General features: G+C 48.2%; 1 protein-coding gene across 1 annotated transcript; it reads left to right on the plus strand.

The window, feature by feature from the left end:
- The first annotated feature begins 2180 nt into the window (after positions 1 to 2180).
- Positions 2181 to 14766, plus strand: LOC311195742 (UAP56-interacting factor-like). The gene is made up of 9 exons (XM_084269169.1): positions 2181 to 2310; positions 5688 to 5831; positions 9153 to 9295; positions 11394 to 11518; positions 12376 to 12460; positions 12868 to 12911; positions 12998 to 13072; positions 13725 to 13836; positions 14578 to 14766. The coding sequence occupies exons 1-9, from the start codon at positions 2229 to 2231 to the stop codon at positions 14671 to 14673; spliced, it is 906 nt and encodes a 301-aa protein (XP_084125295.1). The 5' UTR covers positions 2181 to 2228; the 3' UTR covers positions 14674 to 14766.
- Positions 14767 to 19615: the final 4849 nt, after the last annotated feature.

The raw sequence follows: 19615 nt of genomic DNA on the forward strand, positions 1-19615 counted from the left end.
CACTGGCTCTTTGTGAGAAGGTTCATTATGTGTATGTCCTCCAGGGAAGGAATACCTGGCATCTTCAGCAGAGGTGCCCCAGTTTTCTTTGAGGGCTTAGCTTGATGGCTCACCTCATTGCCACAGTACCATTGCAGTCAATGCAAACCAGTTCTAGAGGAAAGCACAACAACAAAAAATTATATATATTTTTTACATTCCCACTTTAACCTTTAGAAAGTCACATTACTGACATTCCTTTCTTTGGATGTAGCATCAAGTCTGTCAGCCAGACATTTGCAGTCGTCTCCAGTGCAGGGGGACTGCTCTTTAGAGGAGGTTCTGGCTCTTAAGACCTTTTCACCAACTCCAGCATGTGTCACCTACACTGTTAATGTGATAAATTACTCAGAAATGAGTTAATGGCAGTGCTTAGACATGCTAAGTAAATGGGACACTTGCCAATATGTTAAGAGGTCACAGACTGGCACTTGAGAGATAACAGAGCATCAGCTAGGAAAGGTTTTATCATTGCTTTCAAAGCTATGCACTTAGAGCAAAAGAGATAATTAAACCTCTCACCTGGTGAAGTTGAATTTCTGCAAAAGCTATGCTGTAGTGCAATAAAAAAATCTGTCGTTTGTAAATACCTCCAACACCCTCACTTGCGCTAGAAAATGACACAGCTACAGACCTCCCTGTCCATTGCTAAAGGCTTGGCTTATATGGTTACTTCCACCCCTTTCCCAGAAGCCACAGCATCCCTGGCTGCCCTGACTCAATTCCTGAGGAATTCTAATGATGTTCTTTGATGGTAACATCTTGGACCAGGGGGACATTAGAGCCAGAGCTCCCCAAAGAGCAGCAGCAACCCTGCATATCACAGAAAATTGCTAACAGGTTGTAATGACTTCAGTTCCTAACATTTAACATTAAAATGCTTTAAGGATCATCCTGCAGTGCCATTGCAAAGGGCAGCTAAGGTTATTTGTTGTTCTCTAAACATGTTCATGAAAGAACAGTTCCTAAACCCACACTTTCAGAAGCACTTGATCTTGCAAAGAGCTATACACATACCAGGAGGCAATCTTTGCCCTGATTTATTTGCACATAGAAATTTCTCTCTCATTTGAAGTGCAAAGTGGGAAAAAGAAACTCTTGAAAACATAAGAACCTGTCTTGAAAGCTCAGAACATGCAGACTTTGTTCTGAGATTTACGTGACCTTTATTATGGATGTGGTATGGAAGATTATTTCAGAGCATTTATTCTATAAAAACTTTAGGACACACACCCCCCGCCCCCCCCCATGCTATTTATCTACTGCACAATAGCCCCTTGGAAGAGAAGTGATTGTTCTCCCAGCTCTTCCATTTGATTGGGTTTTGTTTGGTTTTTTTATGGTTTTGGGTGTTTTGGTTTTTTTTTTTAATTTTGTTGGGGTTTTTTCATCTTACTTTAAAATTAGATGGTTTACCTCACCTTTTGTATTCAAACTGTAGAATAACACCAGGGCACAACTAATGTGACTCACAGACTGAAGGATCCACTGAAGGATCTGACTTCGGGGGGTGGGGGTGCTGAGAGCGCAATCCCAAACGGATGGTTCCTTCCCAAAATGCTCACAAACAGACTTCATGACTGAATACAAGCCACGAGTGGCTCTGTTCCTAGTTACCTTGTTCTTCTAGACTTCAAAATGAGGGAAAGTCACTCCTTTTACACCGCACAGAAATGCCTGATGGGTTTTTCAGGTATATCTGCTCCTGGCATAAACCTCAGATGAGAGGAATTCGGGGCAGGAATAAGAATAGGAAGAGTGTTAGCACAGAGGCTGGGGAACGGTACCTAGGAGAGAACTGCTGATGGGAAGGATCCGGCGAAGAAACAGGGAGGCTGAGGGGTGAGTCCCGGGGCGCAGAGGGCAGGGTGCCAGAGCAGGGCTGGGCAAAGGGAGAGTGCCCCGGTGCGCAGAGGGTAGAGCCGGCCGGAGAGCGCTGGGGCTGGAGGGGAGGCCTAGAAGCAAGCTAGGGGGATGCTTGGGGAGGCGGTGGCCGGTGGACCGTCAGCTTGCGGGGAGAGGGGGTCTCTGTCCACAGAGGGCGGGGTGCGGTGGGCGGGTGCCGGGGCAGGGCCGGCCGGGGTGGGTGCCGGGGCGGCGTGCCGGTGGCGCGGCGGCCGCGGGTGCCGGCACATTCCGGGCAGGCGCACTGGGCGGCGCGGGGCGGCGGCGGTTAACGCTCGGGGCCCATGGAGGTGGATGAGCCGCAGCCGGAGTCGGACCCCGCGGCGGGGCCGCAGCCGGGAGCCGAGGAGATTGACATGTCCCTGGGTAGGTCCGGCGGGGCGAGCAAGGGTCTCTGCCCGGCCGGGGGGAGGCGGGGCAGGACCGAGGACGCTCCGGGAGGGCGGCCGGCCCGACCCGCCCCAAGGCTCCGTGCTCCCCTGGAGCCGTTACCGGCGCTGGGCTCCGTGCTGCCGGCTAGGCCCGGGGCTTGGTTTGTGCCTCTGTGTGTCGTGGCGGCGTAGGTGGAGCCGGGCGGCGGAGCGCGGCGCGGCCGCGGTGCTGCTGGGCGCTGTACGCCTGCACCCGGCTGCGCTGGAAGGGGAGCGGGCAGGGAAAGACGCGGAAATGGCGGGGGTGTGCGGGTGTGTGTGTGTGTGGAAGGAGTCCCGGCTGGAAACCGGTCTCTGCTTTGCTGGCGACACCCCGTAACTTCAGAGGAGAGAGTGTCCAGCGCCGCGGGGTGCGAGGGCTCCCATAAAAGAGCTCTCTGTTGGAATAAAGATATGAGACATCTCTCCTCGGGTGCGCGGGCTATTTATAGCAGCTTGCTCGTGATGCTCGCCATTCCCCTGGCACTGGATACGCGAACTGTGCATAAACAACCGCCCTGTTATTAACTCTGAAGGCCTGTGCTCTGCTTCTTGTATGACAGATCTCGGTGGCTTACAGCGTTGACGTCTCTGCTGTGGAAGGAAAGTCCACCAGCACCTTTTATTACTGGGTCAGCTTCCCAGCTCATTTCTTCCCAGCCATGAGACACTTGTCAGGAATAGCAGGACATTTTCCATTGCAGCCTCAAACTGATCCCTTGGCTGATGCACCCTTATTTTAACAGTGCTATAAGGGTCTACAGCAAGAGTAGGTCCCTGATTTTTTGTTTAGCCTTTTCCCTTGGTGTTGCACAGCCTTTTCCTGCTTTCTGACATGAAACACTGCCTTTGCTTTTGCTCTCCCTTAGAGCTTCCCTCGGTCAGGCCTCCTGGAGTCCACCTCTGTATTCAATCCAGAATGCACCTTACTCAGGGCAGAAGAGAGAACTGGAAAACAAGAACCCTGGTGAAGAACTGTTACTTTTACCTCTGTTGGTGCTTATTTCTGTGCTTTCATATACATCAGCCCTCACTTGAGTTCGCAGTCACAGGACACTAAAGTGGTTACTCTGAAGTAGCCCTGATCTAATTCTGTCTGGAGGGTACTAGGGGTACCTTAAATGACCTCTCAGGATCCCTTCCAGCCTTACTTAGTACTGCATTACCTTGTGCTGTCAACCCCATCATATTTATGAGCACAAAAGATGGACTCACACACCAAAAGGTGACTGACTGGGCACCTGAGCATTCACCTCTTGCAGTTCCCAGCGAGCTCTTCCTCGTGCTGTAGCTAGCCCACCCTTGAATGTCTGCAGAACACGTAGGGGTGTTGTCGACATACTTCAAAGCAGCCTGTGCCCCAAATAGCACATGTCCCAGAGGCACACTTAGCTGAGAACATTAGCGCATTCATACCACGAACATTGCCCAGCCTCTCTCCCAGCGTGCTCTCTTCCTGGCAGACTTGATAGAGAAATCACAAAAGCAGTCACGCAGCCCCTATCCTTACATCTGCTCGTTTGCTTTCCCTGCATTTTGTATTAATTTGGACACAGGAGTTTCGTGATAGAAAATGACAAATGACAGGCGCTGGAGGTACAATGTGCTGTTTGTGATAGTCACCCATGAAAGCTAATGGTACTTCTGCGCTTCCACTCCAGTGATTCATTAAGGAGATGGAGTAGCCACTGCCTGGGAAAAGGCCTGACTTGGACACTCCTTTCCTCGCTACTTTGTTAAGCTGGGAGCTTAACAGCTTGAAGCAAGAAGATGCCCTTGATTTCAAACCATCTCATTGAGAACTGAAGGGGCTTTGAGCTGTTTCTTTGTAGTACTCTGCATCTAAAAGCAGTTTGTGCATGGTCCAGATACCTCAACTTCCAGTGCCATCTTTTAAAAGAGTTAAAACACTTTCTCAAGATGACTGTGAGCTTTCAAAACCCTCTCAGGTGCACTCTGGGTACCACAAGTGGATCATCACCTTCCTCTGTGTCCCATGTGTTCTCTCTGTTGTAAAACACAGCACTCAGGGGGAGATGCAGCTGGATAGAGCAGTGGTGCCTGGGGAAGCACCTGCAATGCTTAGCTGGGTCTGAACTGGTGAAGCACATTGGTAAATTGTTCATGGGACAAATTTTGTGTCATCTTCTCAGTGCTACTAATAGAGTTTTAAACCAAAAGTGTCTAAATCACAGGGAGAATAATGGATTGTTTCATGCGGGCTCTGCACCTTGGGAACTGCGTGTGGATGGTGTCTTGTGAAGAAAGCAAGAAACCTCTCACAGCTGGTGGAAGAGCTGAGCAGAGTACCTTTTCAGAGATGCCTCATAAAGTTTGGGTGAGGGGAGTCCTGGGACATTGGCATCTTGGGAGGCTGGGTCTGCTTTGCTGCACTCAGGCTGTTTTATACTATACCTCTTTTTCGGTGGGGTGGTGATGGGGACTCAGAGGTGAGAGGTAGCTGTGTGTCTGAGAGGTGCCAGTGCTTGAACTGCAGCAGCACAGGAAGCTGGTTGGTTGCCCTCCCTCCTGCCTGCAGAGAGTTGTGGAGGGTTCCCAAAATATCTTGCTGCTGCTGGCAGTGGGGTGACCATTGAAATGGAATTGATGTGTTAAACTTGCAGCATGAGGGCTGGTTCCCACAGTACAGTGCAGACAGGTCTATACAGGAGAACCAAAGTTTTGCAGAGGAGAGCAGGCATTCCCTGCATAGTCCTTTTGTATTTCGGATATTGTCCTTGTTTGCTTCACCAGCCAATGGCAGAATCACAGAATCTAACGAGTTCTTGCTCAGTGGTTGATACATCCTCATCCAACTGTTTCTATGTTACCTATACACCCTCCATGTGTCCCATACATGGCAGGAGAGCCCTTAGAGCAGCCAGTACAGTGTGGGTGCATCCATGGGTGCTTCTGCACGTTCTCCTCCCTCACTGCTCCTGCAGCCTCCCAAATCAGACCTCCTCTGACCACTATCGAGCTCCCAGTGCCCCTGCAAAATCATATTCCCCTATCCTTGTGGGAAATCTGCAGGATTGGGACCCTTGGTGGGACATGGGTCTGAAATTTCTGTCCTGCATATGGTGAATACGTGCTGTACGGGAGCACATTTTAAAATAATGTGCTGCACTCTAATCTCCAGCCCACAGGAGCTGAGTAAATTGATCCTATACTTTCTAAGCTAAGCTTTATCTTCCATTGTCTGGCCAGTGGAGCTCACAGAACCACAAGCTCCATGTTTACTGTGGACAATTGTAAGCACCAAACCTGGGAATCGCTGTCAGTAGAAAAGGCAGGTTTTTCATGGGTTTCCCCTTTACCATTTTGATCTAGATGACATCATAAAGCGCCACAGGAAAGAGCAAACTGATGCCAGCACCCTGGGTGACAGGCGAAGGCAGCAGGTCAAGAACAGGAATTCAGCGTATGGATATGGGCGACCCCGTTTCCGCACCTGGATGCAGAGGAATTTGCAAGGTAGGTGAACACCTTGGGACCGTGGGGGCCTGCCAAGCTGGAAAACAGAAAACACATTTGTGTAACAAAATGCAGCTCTTAAATCCTTCTCCTGTCTAATTCCTGTGTGTGTATAAGATCTACTCAGGTTGTGAATAGCTTTTTTCTCTGCAACAATTGATATCAGGGCCCTTTCAGAGCATAAATCCATCCATTTCTCTCCCTTCCAACCTCTCATGAATTACTAATTCAAAGTGACTTAGTATCTATTCTCTATTCCCTTTTGGCTTTGCATATTTTAATTATGCCTCTTCCTAATCCTCTTTTTCCCAGAACACACTTAAATTACCCCTTCAGTAACTGTCTTTGATAGCTCAGTTATTGGAGCTAATTTGTCATTTTTGCCAACCATGCTATTTTTACGATGAGGGGTTTTTTTTATAATACCAAGCGATCACACACTAATCTATGTTTGGTTCCACTAGCTTGTATCTGCAAAACCAAAGCGATCTGCTGCATGAAATGTCATTTCTATCAACATTTTGCTTCCTTTTTTAAATTATGACTAAATCACTTCATTGAAGATTTTAGTGACATTTTGTAGTGATGTCTTTGCAGTCTTCCCTTGGAGTGTCAGTGGCACATCAGGACAGTGGGGTTTCTGGAAGTAGTCCTGCTTGTCTCCAATCTGCCTCCCACTCACTCTCATATTCTTGGTCTCTACCACATATTGCCTTACTAAGAATCATTCCAGTTCAAAACAGAATGATGATAATTGCCGTTTGCAAATTGATTTTTCTGTCAAAAGCCTGGGCTTTGATATTCCTCTGCACTGAAACAACTACAGCCTGCAGAGCCAAATAAATCAAACAAGATTTTTCGTTAGCTATTCCTTAGAAAGGAGAACTTTTCTGTTCATTTGTAGAATTATTTCTGCTAGTCTTAGTGTTTTATAGGTTTTGAGTCTCAATTCAGCCCTGCCAAGTGCAGAGAATCACCATGCTGTGTGGCAGTGATGCCAGTAGCAATTTTGGGAAGCTCAGCACGACTGGGAATTTAGCCCATAATTCTTCAGGGGCTCATTTCACTTTGGTCCCTGCTGAAATGCAGTCCCTTCTGGGCTAAGACGTGATAACCATTATCAAAGTGACGATCAGAACAGCCCAGCTCTGTAATGACACAGGATGGAGAAGGGTATTATGCTGATTAAACCAGCAAGAGAATTCATGCAAGTGAATTGCTGTTATCCCTTCTGGAATACGGCTTAAACCATCTCCCTAGTGGAGAAAAGATGGTTTTTAATGACAACAAATTTGAATTTCAAATCTCCTCAGAAAAAAGCAGTCTGTCAGACACTGGGGCTTCTCTCCAGACTGGACTTGCTGGGCAGAGGTATCTCTTAGCCAACCCAGGTGCACTCAGCACCAGGCTCTAAACGTGTACTCAAACATGGGGAGGAGGGTTCCCCCAGCTCCTGCTGCTTTGGGGTTTTATTCATAGGTTCTTTTGTTAATAAATATCTGCCAGACTTCTGCAGAGATGGAGCCTCCCGTGTGTCACACTTCAGGATGCACATGACAGACCAGGCCTTGGTCCCCAGCTGGCGTACAGGGGGTGCCCCTCAGGGGCTGATGACTCCGTCATTAGTTATTTGTGCTGGCTGAGGCGTGCCTGAGTGCACCGCTGAGCACGGGCTCTCTAATACGAACTGACTGGCAGGGGCGTGATTTTCTCGTCAGGGCTGCCTTTTGTATCTGTACCTCCCATTGCCCCAGTGAAACACCCAGGAAAGGCAGCTGAGCTCAGTCTGTCTGGCAGCAGAGGAGATGCCCTCTCCGAGGTGCAGGAGAGCTGTGTTGGTGGCCCACAGTCTGGCAAATAGGCAAGAGCGGGGATACAAGTACAGGGTGGTTGTTGAAGGGAAAAAGAAAGGGAAGAACAAACCGTGGAGATGGATCCAGGAGGGAAGAAAGGGCTGTTAAGCATAGCAAGGCCACTCCTGGTCAAAAAGACACATATTGCCAAAATTCAAGTGTTTGTTGGAAAAGAAAGATTCACACACCTGCACTTCTGCAGTGAGAGGGCATCGTTGGCCCTGAAACCAACTACTGCCCCTGCAGAGCCTGAGAACAACGTTGCAATTTCGTGTGTTCCCAGCCAGCACCTCTGGCCGCTGGAAGCAGAGCACCCCTGTGTGCTGTTCCACAGGCATGCCCTGTTCAGAGCCGAGGCAGCTCAAATCATCTTCCCTTGTATTCCAGTGTAACCAGCCCATGCTGGTGCCGACCAGTGCTACACCCTGGGGCTGAAGCCTTCATTAATCACTGCGGTGGAGGGCCCTGATGGCGACGTCACCGCTGCCTCAGAACACTTCATTTCTAATTGCTCCAAGTCATTATAAATTGCTGTGATGTAGGAATCAATGGTATAGGATCGATACACAAGTCTAACTGCTGTGGTTTGTATCAGGAAGGTTCTGCTATGTGGTCCAGAGTTTAACTGCACTCCTGCTGCCCTCCACCACGCACTGCTTTAGGCCTGATTTACACACCCCTCTGAGTATGTGTGTGCATTTCATGGGTATAGCGGCTTGGAAAATGTCTACTTCATTATGACTACAGGAGTTAATCATGTGGAGTCATTGGGCTTTAATGCACTGTGCTTCTGTCTGACAGGGCGCTTTCCTCTCACTCAACACTTCAGCACACTTCCAAAACACGAACAGGCTTAGGGGAAAACATTGCATGCAAGCTGGGCTGCTGGTGTGCGTGTACTGTGTGTACAGTTACGTAAAACAGCGGTGCCCCCTTCAATATATGCAGTAAATAAGGATATATCAACCTTAAAAAATACCCAGAACAATTAAATTAAAAAAAAAAAGTCTAGTCTTATCAGATGCTATAATTGGGCACTCTGAGCTGTTCCAGGCTGCTGCGGGGTTGGCTTCCGGATGCTCCAGTCACTTGTGTACCTGTATCAAAAGGCTTTTTCTATTTCATAGATAATTCATAGCAATGGGAGCCCTGACATCAGATTGACAGGTTTCCTGATGTTAAGTGCTCCTGCCTTGATTAGGAACCAGTATTGTAGAAGGCTTTTCTATAGTCTTTCAAATCAAATAGTGTGTTTGTCAGTTCTACATACAAGAATGTTAGTGAGACATTGGAAAGATAAATTATTTAATAGTCTGCAAGACTAATTTAATTTTCTGGAATAAACAATGTGATTCTTGCATCAGTATAGTACTTCTATACCTTATTAAGTTAACCTCGTAATCCATTTGCAAAACTCTAATCATAAATCAAGTTTTGAAGGATGCTAAAGTAAGAGTTTATTTTCTAGGACCTAATCGTTTTAGAAGAGGGTTTGGACAACAACAATACAATCGGAGACAATTCAGGAATAATATGCCTGGTCCCCAGAGAAGAGCAGCTGCCCCATTAAAGGGAGTGAGCCCTTTAAATCGCCCAGCATCATCTCAGGAGGTAAGGTGGTAAGGAAGGTACAGCTGTTCCAAATGTCATCTAGAAATCTGCTGGATTTTATGATCCTGGATCACCCCAAAGAATAATTTACATTAAAAATTTACAGGTAACATCTTTTATATGCCTGTGCACAGCATTTGTATGCATAGGTGAGTACAGACACATGTACAAATAAAAGAGCGATTTTCCAGTTGGCTTTATGACTTATTATGGCATAATTCTATTCATCTGTTTTCATAGCAAAACTATAATGCTCAGCTTGTGTGGGATTTTTTTTTTACAAAAACAGAACACATCTGTAGAATTTTTATCACCTAAAATCAGTAGAAAGTTTGTATCAGTGAAAAAATTTGTATCGGTGAAAATCAGTAGAAAACCCCATGAGGTTTTTTTACAAACCCATGAGGTGTGTTCTTAAAAGATTTCAAAATGTGTGCATAAAACCAAATTCCATTTCATGTCATCTTACTATTATCATTTTAGAGGAGATATGTTAAGATTCACTATTATTTGTCCTCCACCCAGCGCATTTTCCAAGGTCCAGAGAAGTCATTGTCCAGATTGCTACTGACTCTGGGTGGCTTTCAATCAGGGACATGCTTTTCACTAGCAAGTGGTTATTCCCCACCCTGAGACCCTGATTCCCAATACCGTGACAGCTGTGGGTCAGCTTTCCCCTTTTTTGAGTTTAAATGTTTATCTCTGCTCAAAAGAACTTTTAAAAAAATGGAAATATTTTCATTTGGGTTTTGAGTTATTTTTAAGACTTGGGAGATGGGCAGGAAGGTGCATGTTCAAGTAATTCTTACAGCTTTCTTCTGAGTATTGCTCATATTAAAATGCCCTTCTCTAGAAGGTAAAAATCAAGTGGGTAGATACTCCTCTGTGAGAGGGGGCTGTTTTTTTCTGTACTGATGGAAATCCACTCAATTAGGAGGTCATGTATGCTCAGTAAGCTTTCAAAAAAACCACCAAAAAGTGTTGAACCTGATGGCACATTTAATGTCTGTGTCCCTGGGGTATAAATAAGAGAGCATGCATGTGCATGGAGTGTGGTTATTCCTGAAAATAAAGACTGTGGTGACTCAGATATTGAGTGTGGCTGGGTATTAACAGAAGGTAATAAGTGGTTGCTAGGAGGCATAATTCTACAGCAGCTTCCATTTTGCAGAAATAAACCAAGTGGGAAGAATGTGGAAACACATCTCAGTTAGTGGGTAGTAACAGTGACGGTGGTTGTCCCACAGAAACAAATGGGATAGAGTCAGTGAGAGTTTGTGTAAGTGGCTGCAGGAGGATCTACGCTGCTGAGGGAGTCTTCTGATGAGCTTCGTGCTTCAGGTCTTGGCTCAGGCAATGTACGTGTCCAAACAAGAAGGAGTCAATGACTGAAAAGAAACCCTTGCAAAGCTATAATGCTTGGCTTGTGGGAGATTTGCACTCCAGGGAGTAAGTTTTTTTGCGTGTATTTCTGTACCATTAGAGTGAAACATTCTTCCTGGTTCTTGTAGGTTCATGCCCAGGAACTGAGGCACACATACTGACTGTTGACAACAGTGTATACTAAGTCCAAATGTTGAGACCACAGCAGCACCTCTTGGTAGAAACATTCTTGCCATAGATGTGAAAGACCATAGAAGAGACCAGCTTTTAATGGATTTAGTGAGGAATCTGTTTCCCATCAAGAAAATATCAAAGGAGAGAAAAAAAAAAGCTCTTCTAGAGCAGGGCAGCTCTGTTGTGAGACTGTAGAGGTTGGAAAGGAAAAAACCTTGGGAATGAGAATATGGGGAGTGCAGAGGACACAGCATGGGGCTGAGACCCCTTTGAAGCACTTGCAAGTGGCACTGAATGTGTCAGAGAACAGCAAGGGAGCTGCTGCAGTGTCAGCAGTCACCACCTGCACTTTGGGGCAGGCTGGATTTCCTCCTCTGGGAGCCTGGGCTCCCCTAGACGGAGCCAAGAAAATGCCAAATAAATGCACTGGCTTCCCAGGCAGCAGCAGCTGCCACTGTGCTGCCTCTTGTGCTCACTCCCTCTTCATGCATCCAGGGTTGCAGCACAGGTGGCAACTACTGAGCTCTCACTGGTCTTTCAGGGCAACAAGAACGATGCTTTTGCCAAAAGCAGCAACAATGGGCAGCTAGAAGGACAGCGTCGGCCACCCCCAGGCCCCAAGAGATTCCGAGCAGCTGCTGCCAGCACCCAAGCCCCAGGAAGAAGGTAAAATCTTTTGTAACTGGGCTTTTTTGGTTTTCAGTGATTCCCTGCACAGCTTCCGGGGCTCTGTGCTTCGTCTGTGCCAGCTGGGAGTGGCTACAGCCCTGTGCTCGTGTGGTGTGAAAAAAATACCCCTGGGTATGTTTGGAAAGCACCTGAAAATAAACCAACCTCATGCTGATAGTTAATAATTCAGGTATTGCCTCTGTTGGTTTATTTTAGAAAACACAGACAATGTGACCAGTGACCTTTGGGTTTTTATTAAACTTTTTCTCTGTCAATTTGGGGACATTTTTTGAAGGGTGAGATAGCATTTATTTTCATAAAAGGCAGGAGATACAGGTCCAGCTGTAAGGGATAGGCAGGGAGAAGGAGTCTGTCCCAGCGAGGGGCGGCAGGAGCGGATGCTGCTCCCTAGGAGCTGTGACAAAGACAGGCTGCCAGGCGCCGGGCACAGACTCTGTGTCTGTCTGGCTGTGGTCCTTGTGTTCTCTGAGCTCAAAAGGAAGCTCTGCTGCAATCCCGTCTTTCTCTGTTCTGAGTAGAGCAGGGACTGAATGACCTCCAGAGGTCCCTTTTGATCAGATTTTTTTTCTGTGATTTTCTTCTGTGAGGTTTTTTTTTAATGAGCAGAGTTCAGAACAAACACAAGCTGTTTTTTCATTTGAGCAGAAAAACAAGTTCCTCTGAAGTTCTTTGCTGGCAGAAAAACCTGTTGGGTTCAACTTGGTAACACACAGCCTCTTTTGATTCTCATACTGCCTTTTAATATCTCACTAGGCTAGGTATTTCAGCAACTTTAGGAGAGACCCAGCATCATATTCACCTCTGTCCTTTTCTTTCTCCTCCTTTACCAACAGGCCTTTCCTGCTGAACAGGGGACCAGCCTTCCACCAGAGGCGGATGATGCAGCAGCGGTTCTCCAAAGGCAACTTTCAGAGAGGGGTCAGTATTGAGATGTTTTTTCCTGCAACCTGCTGATGGTGACAAGCCTTTGCCCAGTTGCGTCTGCTTCCAAAAGTAACTGGGAGAGATAGATGACTTTGCAATTAATATATATTCCTAGGAAAGTATTAGCAGTTTTAAATGCAGCTCAATATTCTGGCAACCAGTAAATAAAACCCAGGCAGGTCATAAAAGTAAAGCTTGCAGCTTATACAGCAGCACGAACATGGCAAAGTAAAGCTACCCCATAGAGATCACTGTGCCAGCAGGAAACCCAAAATTAGCAGATTTCTTGACAACAGGCAAGGAAAAACCTATTCAGATACACCAGATGAAGTACTGGAAAAGGAATAATTGTTTCTGAGAGCTAATTCTGTAAGTAATTTTTAAAAACATGTATTTTGCAGCAGGTGGATGCTAATGGAGAAGGAAAACCGCCAAGGATGAGAAGGTAATTGGTGAACAAAGACACACTGCAAACACGACGTTCTCTTTCACTCTCGAATCGCAGCTGGATACATCTCCCTGTCTTGGCAGGTGGCAAGTGAAACCCAGCCCTGGAGCAGTTCTGACGGTTTCTGTGGCTAATCCCCACGCTGGCCAGCCTGGCATGTAAGTAAATGTGATTTGTTAGGATGGGAGCCCTACAAAAGCCGTTGCAAATCCCTTTAACATTATCGGAACTTCGCTTCTCTAACGAGTGTGCAATGAATGGCTCAGACCCAACATGGTTAGCAAATGATGTCTCATTCTTGGTGTATCTGAAAAGAGATGGTAATTACCATGTGGCTCGTTTGTTATCCACAGTAAGGAGAAATGGAAGTGCTGGCAGCATGTGGGAGGTGGCAGGCTGGTTGTGCTTGTTTTGGGGTGTCTCAGGGTGAACACTGTGTGCACTGAAAGGACACTGCTCACGTGCTGTGTAAGAAAGATGTAGAGGCTGGAAGGCAGCAGCTTCACCCCTGGACTGAGCTGGTGCATGTGCAGTGCCCAGCACCCAGCTAGGGGCAGAAAGAAGGGTGAGTGAGGGCACTTGGCATGTCCTGGGTACAGAGCACACCCCATGATAGCCTTGACATGATGTGTTCCCCAGCGCTGGAACTCTGCCTGGAGAGCAGCTCTCCTGGCACCCCTTAGACTCACCCAGGCTGCCATGAGACACGCCATGGGACCTGGGGCAAGTGGGTGTCTCCTTTACTCCTTACTGGTTAGCAGATGATAGGAAGCGAGCTGCATCCTGACTGCAGGTCTGTGCTTTCCCCAGGTCTGGATCCAAGCGCCCATTCCTGCGAAGCCAGAGGCCCCCACCACGGGCCACCAAGCCTCAGCCCAAGGGGGTGATGCTGAGATTCAACTTCCGCGCGATGGCCAACCAGGTAGAGGATTGTCGACGGGACAGGCGGCACCTTGAACCCTGCAGCAGCCCTGCTGCTAAGCTGTTAACGTCATGCTCAGGTTTTTGGGGCTGCCCATTGGGTTTATCTAGCATAACCCTGGAGGAAATTCCTTTAGCCATGATGGTCAGGTTGCTAACAAAACTGAAGGCACCTGAGAAGACTTCAGCAACTATGGACAGCCCAATTTTCCCACCCCTCTTGGCCCATTCATGTGCTTGCTCAGAGTGGGGAGATGCTGCTTGCAAGCAGTCCTGGCCGGGAGGGGACCATTTCACTGTTGGTGCTCCCCACTCCTCAGAGACACGCAGCACTCCTGGGCTTTGCTCTCTCTTTGCTTTGGTGACCTTGGTGCCATGTTTTACACTGAAGTATGGTTCAAGAGCCCCCAGGGCAGGTCAGGAATCCTGCTCTACCTTCTTCATTGTTGGTGTTTCTTGTCTGGACAGTTTGGTTTTACTTGATGCCTTGTGCTCAAATGCCATCTGCTTGCTCCTGTTCCTGCTGAGGACACCTGGTGTCTCAGGGCTGGGCTCTGCTTGGAGGTTTTCCAGCCTCACACAGTCTGTCAAGCTCCTTGTCTCCATGTGCTGAGTGATGTAATTGACTAACTGGCTGTGAAGCACCATCCTGACTGATGGGCTCTAATCAATACCGCGCTACAGGTTTGGCCATGCTTTGCCACAAGACGCGGGACTGACTTGCTCTCCCTTTCCCCTGCAGACCAGCCTGACGCTGGATGAGAGGTTCTCTGGTCTGAGGAATAAGAGGCGCTTTACAGCAGCCAGGAGTGCCGGCCGGACAGTCACCATGCCTTAGCACCACATGCTCGTCACAGGGACTGCCCGTAACAGTCCAGGCCCTGTAATGGGCAGCTCAATAAAACTTGATAGATTTCCTTTGAGATAGCTACTTTGGCAATGTGCCGTCTCCTTCCTTACATGCAGAATGAATGAGCGATTGAGGGCAGGGATGAGGCAGGAGGAGAGCCAGGACCAGAGCACAGGGCAGGTGGGACATAAGCAGGGAGGTGGAGGGGGATAAGCACAACTGGATTTGCTGGAAGTGCTCTGCTAGCAAGACACAGGGCTGGCGCCAGCCCTGTCTCCCTCCCAGGGCACCCTGTACTGCCCTGGGTGACTTCTGCAAGAGGGAAGGGGTCCCAAACCATACTTGTGGAGCCTTCCTTTCCTGTGTTGTCCCATGGGTGGGATAAGGGTGAGGACACTGTGCCTGCCCGCATGGAAGACGGAGCAGGGAGTGGAGCATGTGCAGGCCTGGGGCATTCCCCAACAGGCATGCTCCAGCTGTCCATGTTCCTCAGCACCCACCTAAATTCCCCATTTATTGTGTGTACAGGCATTCCTGCCTGGAAGTTTGCAGCACAGAACCTCTCCATCCTGAAAGTGTATTGCTCTGCCCTGATAGTCTGACCTGAGCACCCTGTATTTCTGTTTGGTTTGCCGTGCTGTTCTGACTGCTGCTGCTGGCCCAGTTGCAGTGATGGGGTGAGATGTGCTGCTGGAGTGACTGTCCTTGGCATGGACCACAGAGAGGCCTCCCCAGCTCATTGCTGCAGGAGTTCTGCATTAGGGATTTTGTAGGTCCAGTAACACCCATGCTCAAAGCACCGGCATAGTTGAATTGGCAGCTGCAGGAGGGAGGCCAGGCTCTACAGCAGTCCCATAAACACTGGCTGCAATGTTAATGAGCTGGGTCTAGGCATTTGTTAATGAAGTCACTGATCCATTATTCTCCAAACACCAAACCAAACGCGCTGGACACAGCCTGTTACTGGGCTCTAAGCTGTACTTATTAAAGTAAGTATTTGATAGACTGCCTTACATTTTACACCAAGTGTCTTTGAGAAGAGACTGGACTCGGTGTTGGTTTGTAGGAATGTGTGAAATGTTGTTGGTTGACATACTGGTGATGTATGAGTCCGATGCACTGAATAAAAAACTAACTTGTCAGGTGTCACTTCTGGTTATTTCCCATCCTTCAGCTGGCTTTTGGTGCAAGTTCAGCCTCTCAGCCTGGCACAATACACACGGCCGCATTGACTGCTGCCTTGGCACTTTGGGGGCAGCTATGATCCCCATTGGTGCCCACCTGTGGGCAGTGGGGCTCTGGCCACAAAGGCAGTTTACTGTTCACAAAGCTGGCTCCAAAGCACAGCCAAAGCAGGGGGATGTTTTCAGTAGGGATTTTGTAAAACCTTTGCTGTGATCACTTTTGCCTTTAACATTACTAAGAAAATTATCAGAGCAGACCTGGCTCAATGTATGTCCAAAGTGAAACCAATGCAAACTGACTACCAAGCTAATGAACTCAAGAGAAGACATCATCCCTTCATGCAAATAATCCAAGTGTCATAGAATCACAGACTGGTTTGGGTTGGAAGGGACCTCAAAGTCCACCTAGTTCCACCTCACTGCCATGGGCAGGGACACTCCCCACTAGCCCAGGCTGCCCAAAGCCCCATCCAACCTGGCCTTGAACCCTGTTAGGGATCCAGAGGCAGCCACAGCTTCCCTGGGCAGCCCTGTGCCAGGGCCTCAGTACCCTCACAGGGAAGAATTTATTCCTCATATCTAATGTAAATCTGCCTTCTTTAGTTTAAAGCTACTGCCCCTCATCCTATCGCTACATGCCCTTGCAAACAGTCCCTCTCCAGATTTCCTGTGGCCCCTTTAGAGACTGGAGGCTGCTAAAAAGTCTCCCTGGTGCGTTCTCCAGGCTGAACAACCCCAGCTCTCTCAGCCTGTCTTCATAGTAGAGGTGCTCCAGTGCTCTGATCATCTTCACAGCCTCCTCTGGACTCATGTCCTTCTTACATTGGGCACCCTAGAGCTGGATGCAGTACTGCAGGTGGGGTGTCACTGGAGCAAAGCAGAGTGGCAGAATCGCCTCCCTTGACCTGCTGGTCATGCTGGTTTTGATACACCCCAGGATGCAGTTGGCTTTCTGGGCTGCAGGTGTGCATTGCTGGCTCTTGTAGAACTTTTCATCAACCAACACCCCCAAGTCCTCCTTGGGGTTGCTTTCAATCCATTCTTGGACTAATCTGTGGTTGTGCTTGGGATTGTGCCAACCCATGTGCAGGACCTTGCACTTGGCCTTGTTGAATTTCATGAATTTCACACAGGCCCACCTCTCAAGCCTGTCAAGGTCCCTCTGGATGGCATCCCTTCCCTCCAGTGTGTCTACCACACCACACATCTTGATGGCATCAGCAAACTTGCTGGGGGTGCACTCAAACCCACTGTCCATGTCACTGACAAATATGTTAAACAGTGCCGGTCACAGTACCAGCTAAGGAACTCCCCTTGTTGCTGGCTTTCACTTAAACGTCAAGTTGTGGATTCCAATGTCATGGGAGCTGAACAACAAACACTGTCACAGTATCCTTGAGTTCTGTTGCACCTTCACTGTAAATATTGACAGAAGATACCAGACTGGCTAAGAAAACCTGATCATTTCTTAGACCAGGTTGCAAAGGGATGGAGCCATTCAGTCCTGAAACAATGCTGAGTATACCGGGCACACCCTCAGTGTTCGGAGCACACCCTGGTACTTGTTTTTCAGCAATCTCCACCTTATTTTTTTATTTTAAGTAGTTTTTAATTTAAAATCAAGGGTTTAATGATAAAAAATACACTTTTTTTCCCTAGGTTAATTCCCCCACAGGGCTGAGCGATTTTTGCGGGCAGCAAGAGGCGAAACGGGCTTTGCACAGAAGGGCACTGAATTTATCTGTAGCCAAAAAAGCATAACTATTGTGCTAAAAACATAGTGGGAGAAGGCAGAGAGTCAGTTCACTCCGACAGGCACAAAACACCCCTCTCTGACGCAGTACTTAAACCACAGAATCGTTACCTCTAAAATTACCCTCGTGCACAGGGCGAGCCACTGCGCGCAGGCCGGCTGCTCTTCGGGAGGGGTGTTTGCGTGACACAGTTGAGCACGCTTCTTTAACCACTGCTTGGGAGTATCTTCTCCCAGTTGGGCTGCTGCTGGTTTCCAGTGTCCGGTGCCACACAGGCAGTCCAGCAGTCCCCTACCCGGAAGGTGGCAGCAGCCAGCTGTTAGCTGAGCACCCCCCAGGCTGGCTGCTCTCGGGCTGGGGCCACCAGGAAGGCCCAGCTGTGCAACCTGGAGCTCACTGTTTCAGGCCAGACAAAGGCATCTCGGGAATAACACCTCTGACGGTGTCTGGGAGGTTTAAAGCTGTAGAAGCAGCTGCCTGTGTCAGAAGGCAGTGCCTGTAGTGCATCCCAGGGGAGGGGGACACCAGCACATGCGTGTGGCCCTGTCAGTCACTGCACTGGACCCACGGTACCAGTGATCGCAGCCAGTAACACAAGTGAATATTCCTTCTTTTGTGCCCTTTGCAATCTACAGATCCATGCTGTGCTCTCCCTTGCTCATCTGCTTTCTAGGAGAAGTGCCTCCGTCCATCTCCTTGCCCAGTGCCTGGAAGCTGATCCATCCCTCTGATCTCCTTTGTAACTTCTATAGCTCTGCTACAGCAGGGCTGAAGCAGACATGATATGTTGAGATGGATTTATAGGGAGGCTCTGCTTTGTTTTCTGTTCCTCTCCTAATAATTCCTAGCATTCCAGTTGCTTTTTAACCCAGAATAGCCACTCGGAGTAGGAAATGGTTAGGCACAACTATATTGGTTTAATGAAACACATGCCCAGGGAATGCTTTCTGCAGGAGCTGGTCTCACAGTCCACATACAAGGTGGACAGGGCACCTTGAAAGGCTGGCTCTGAGGGAATGTGCCCAAAAGTCCACATTCCCGTTTAAACACTGATGTTTGGTGTTCTCTTAGCTGTTTGTGGGATGTCTGCTTTGATGATAAAAGCTACCTTTAGTGAGCTTAAAAGATGGGGAGTAGAAGGCCAGTTTTCCCTGTGAATTTCTCTGTTTCTCACTTCCTGCAGATTTTACTATACTATGACCAGGGGGAGATGTTCATCAGATTACTCCCCAGCATTTGGGGGCATGAGTATTGCCTGGCTAGCACAGGGCAGAGTCCTGAAGTGGTACCCCAGGAGCAGCACGGCAGTAAGGGCCTCAAGAATAAAAGCATGTAGTTTGGGGCAGACCCACTGATCAAATCCATCCTGGGAACAAAGCATCAGCCAAGGCAGGGGGTGGCAGTCTCTCCTGCATTGCACAGGGGTCCTCATTCTGGTATTTGTCAGACTGACAACAAAATGGAGACAGGCAGGGCATGACCTCACAGCCAGGACTCGAAGGTGAAAACATTGGTGTAGGTGGAGTCCGCTGTCAGCAGCAGGAGTTGTTAGTTTTTGGGGGTCCTTGGAGGAAAGCAGAGAGGCAGAAACCACAGCAAAATATTTAAACAGAAACCTGAGATCCAAACAGTGTCTTGGGCACTGTGGTTCCCTCAGGGCTGGGATAAACTGAGCTATAAGCGGGGCGTTTGCTAGGCAGTGACCCAGCAGAAAAGAGTCAAAACAAGCTGAGAAAAGACACACAAACCCCAAGACTAAAGTGCAAGGGGTGCCCCAAACTGGACCCCAGACATCAAAACAGCCCGGAGGGGGCAAAACACACTGTGGAAGGTCAAACAGTACTTTATCATCTTATTTCCAAAAATACCATGTCATTTCTGAACAAACCAGTGTGCTGCCCCAGCACAGCGCCAGGTGAGAAAGGGATGTAGGAAAGTGCTATAAACGTGAAAGATTTACCCCAATTTTCTAGATGATCAGAAAAAAATAAC

This window comes from Gallinula chloropus (genome assembly GCF_964237585.1).
Source record: "Gallinula chloropus genome assembly, chromosome: 11".
In the NCBI taxonomy this organism is placed as follows: Eukaryota; Metazoa; Chordata; class Aves; order Gruiformes; family Rallidae; genus Gallinula; species Gallinula chloropus.

Bases quoted from the DNA above. Each gene is read 5' to 3' on its own strand.
- LOC311195742 (XM_084269169.1), top strand. From the start codon at position 2,229: ATGGAGGTGGATGAGCCGCAGCCGGAGTCGGACCCCGCGGCGGGGCCG. The intron at 9,296-11,393 runs GTAAGGTGGTAA...CTGGTCTTTCAG, and splicing joins GCCCAGCATCATCTCAGGAG to GGCAACAAGAACGATGCTTT. The intron at 13,073-13,724 runs GTAAGTAAATGT...TGCTTTCCCCAG, and splicing joins CACGCTGGCCAGCCTGGCAT to GTCTGGATCCAAGCGCCCAT.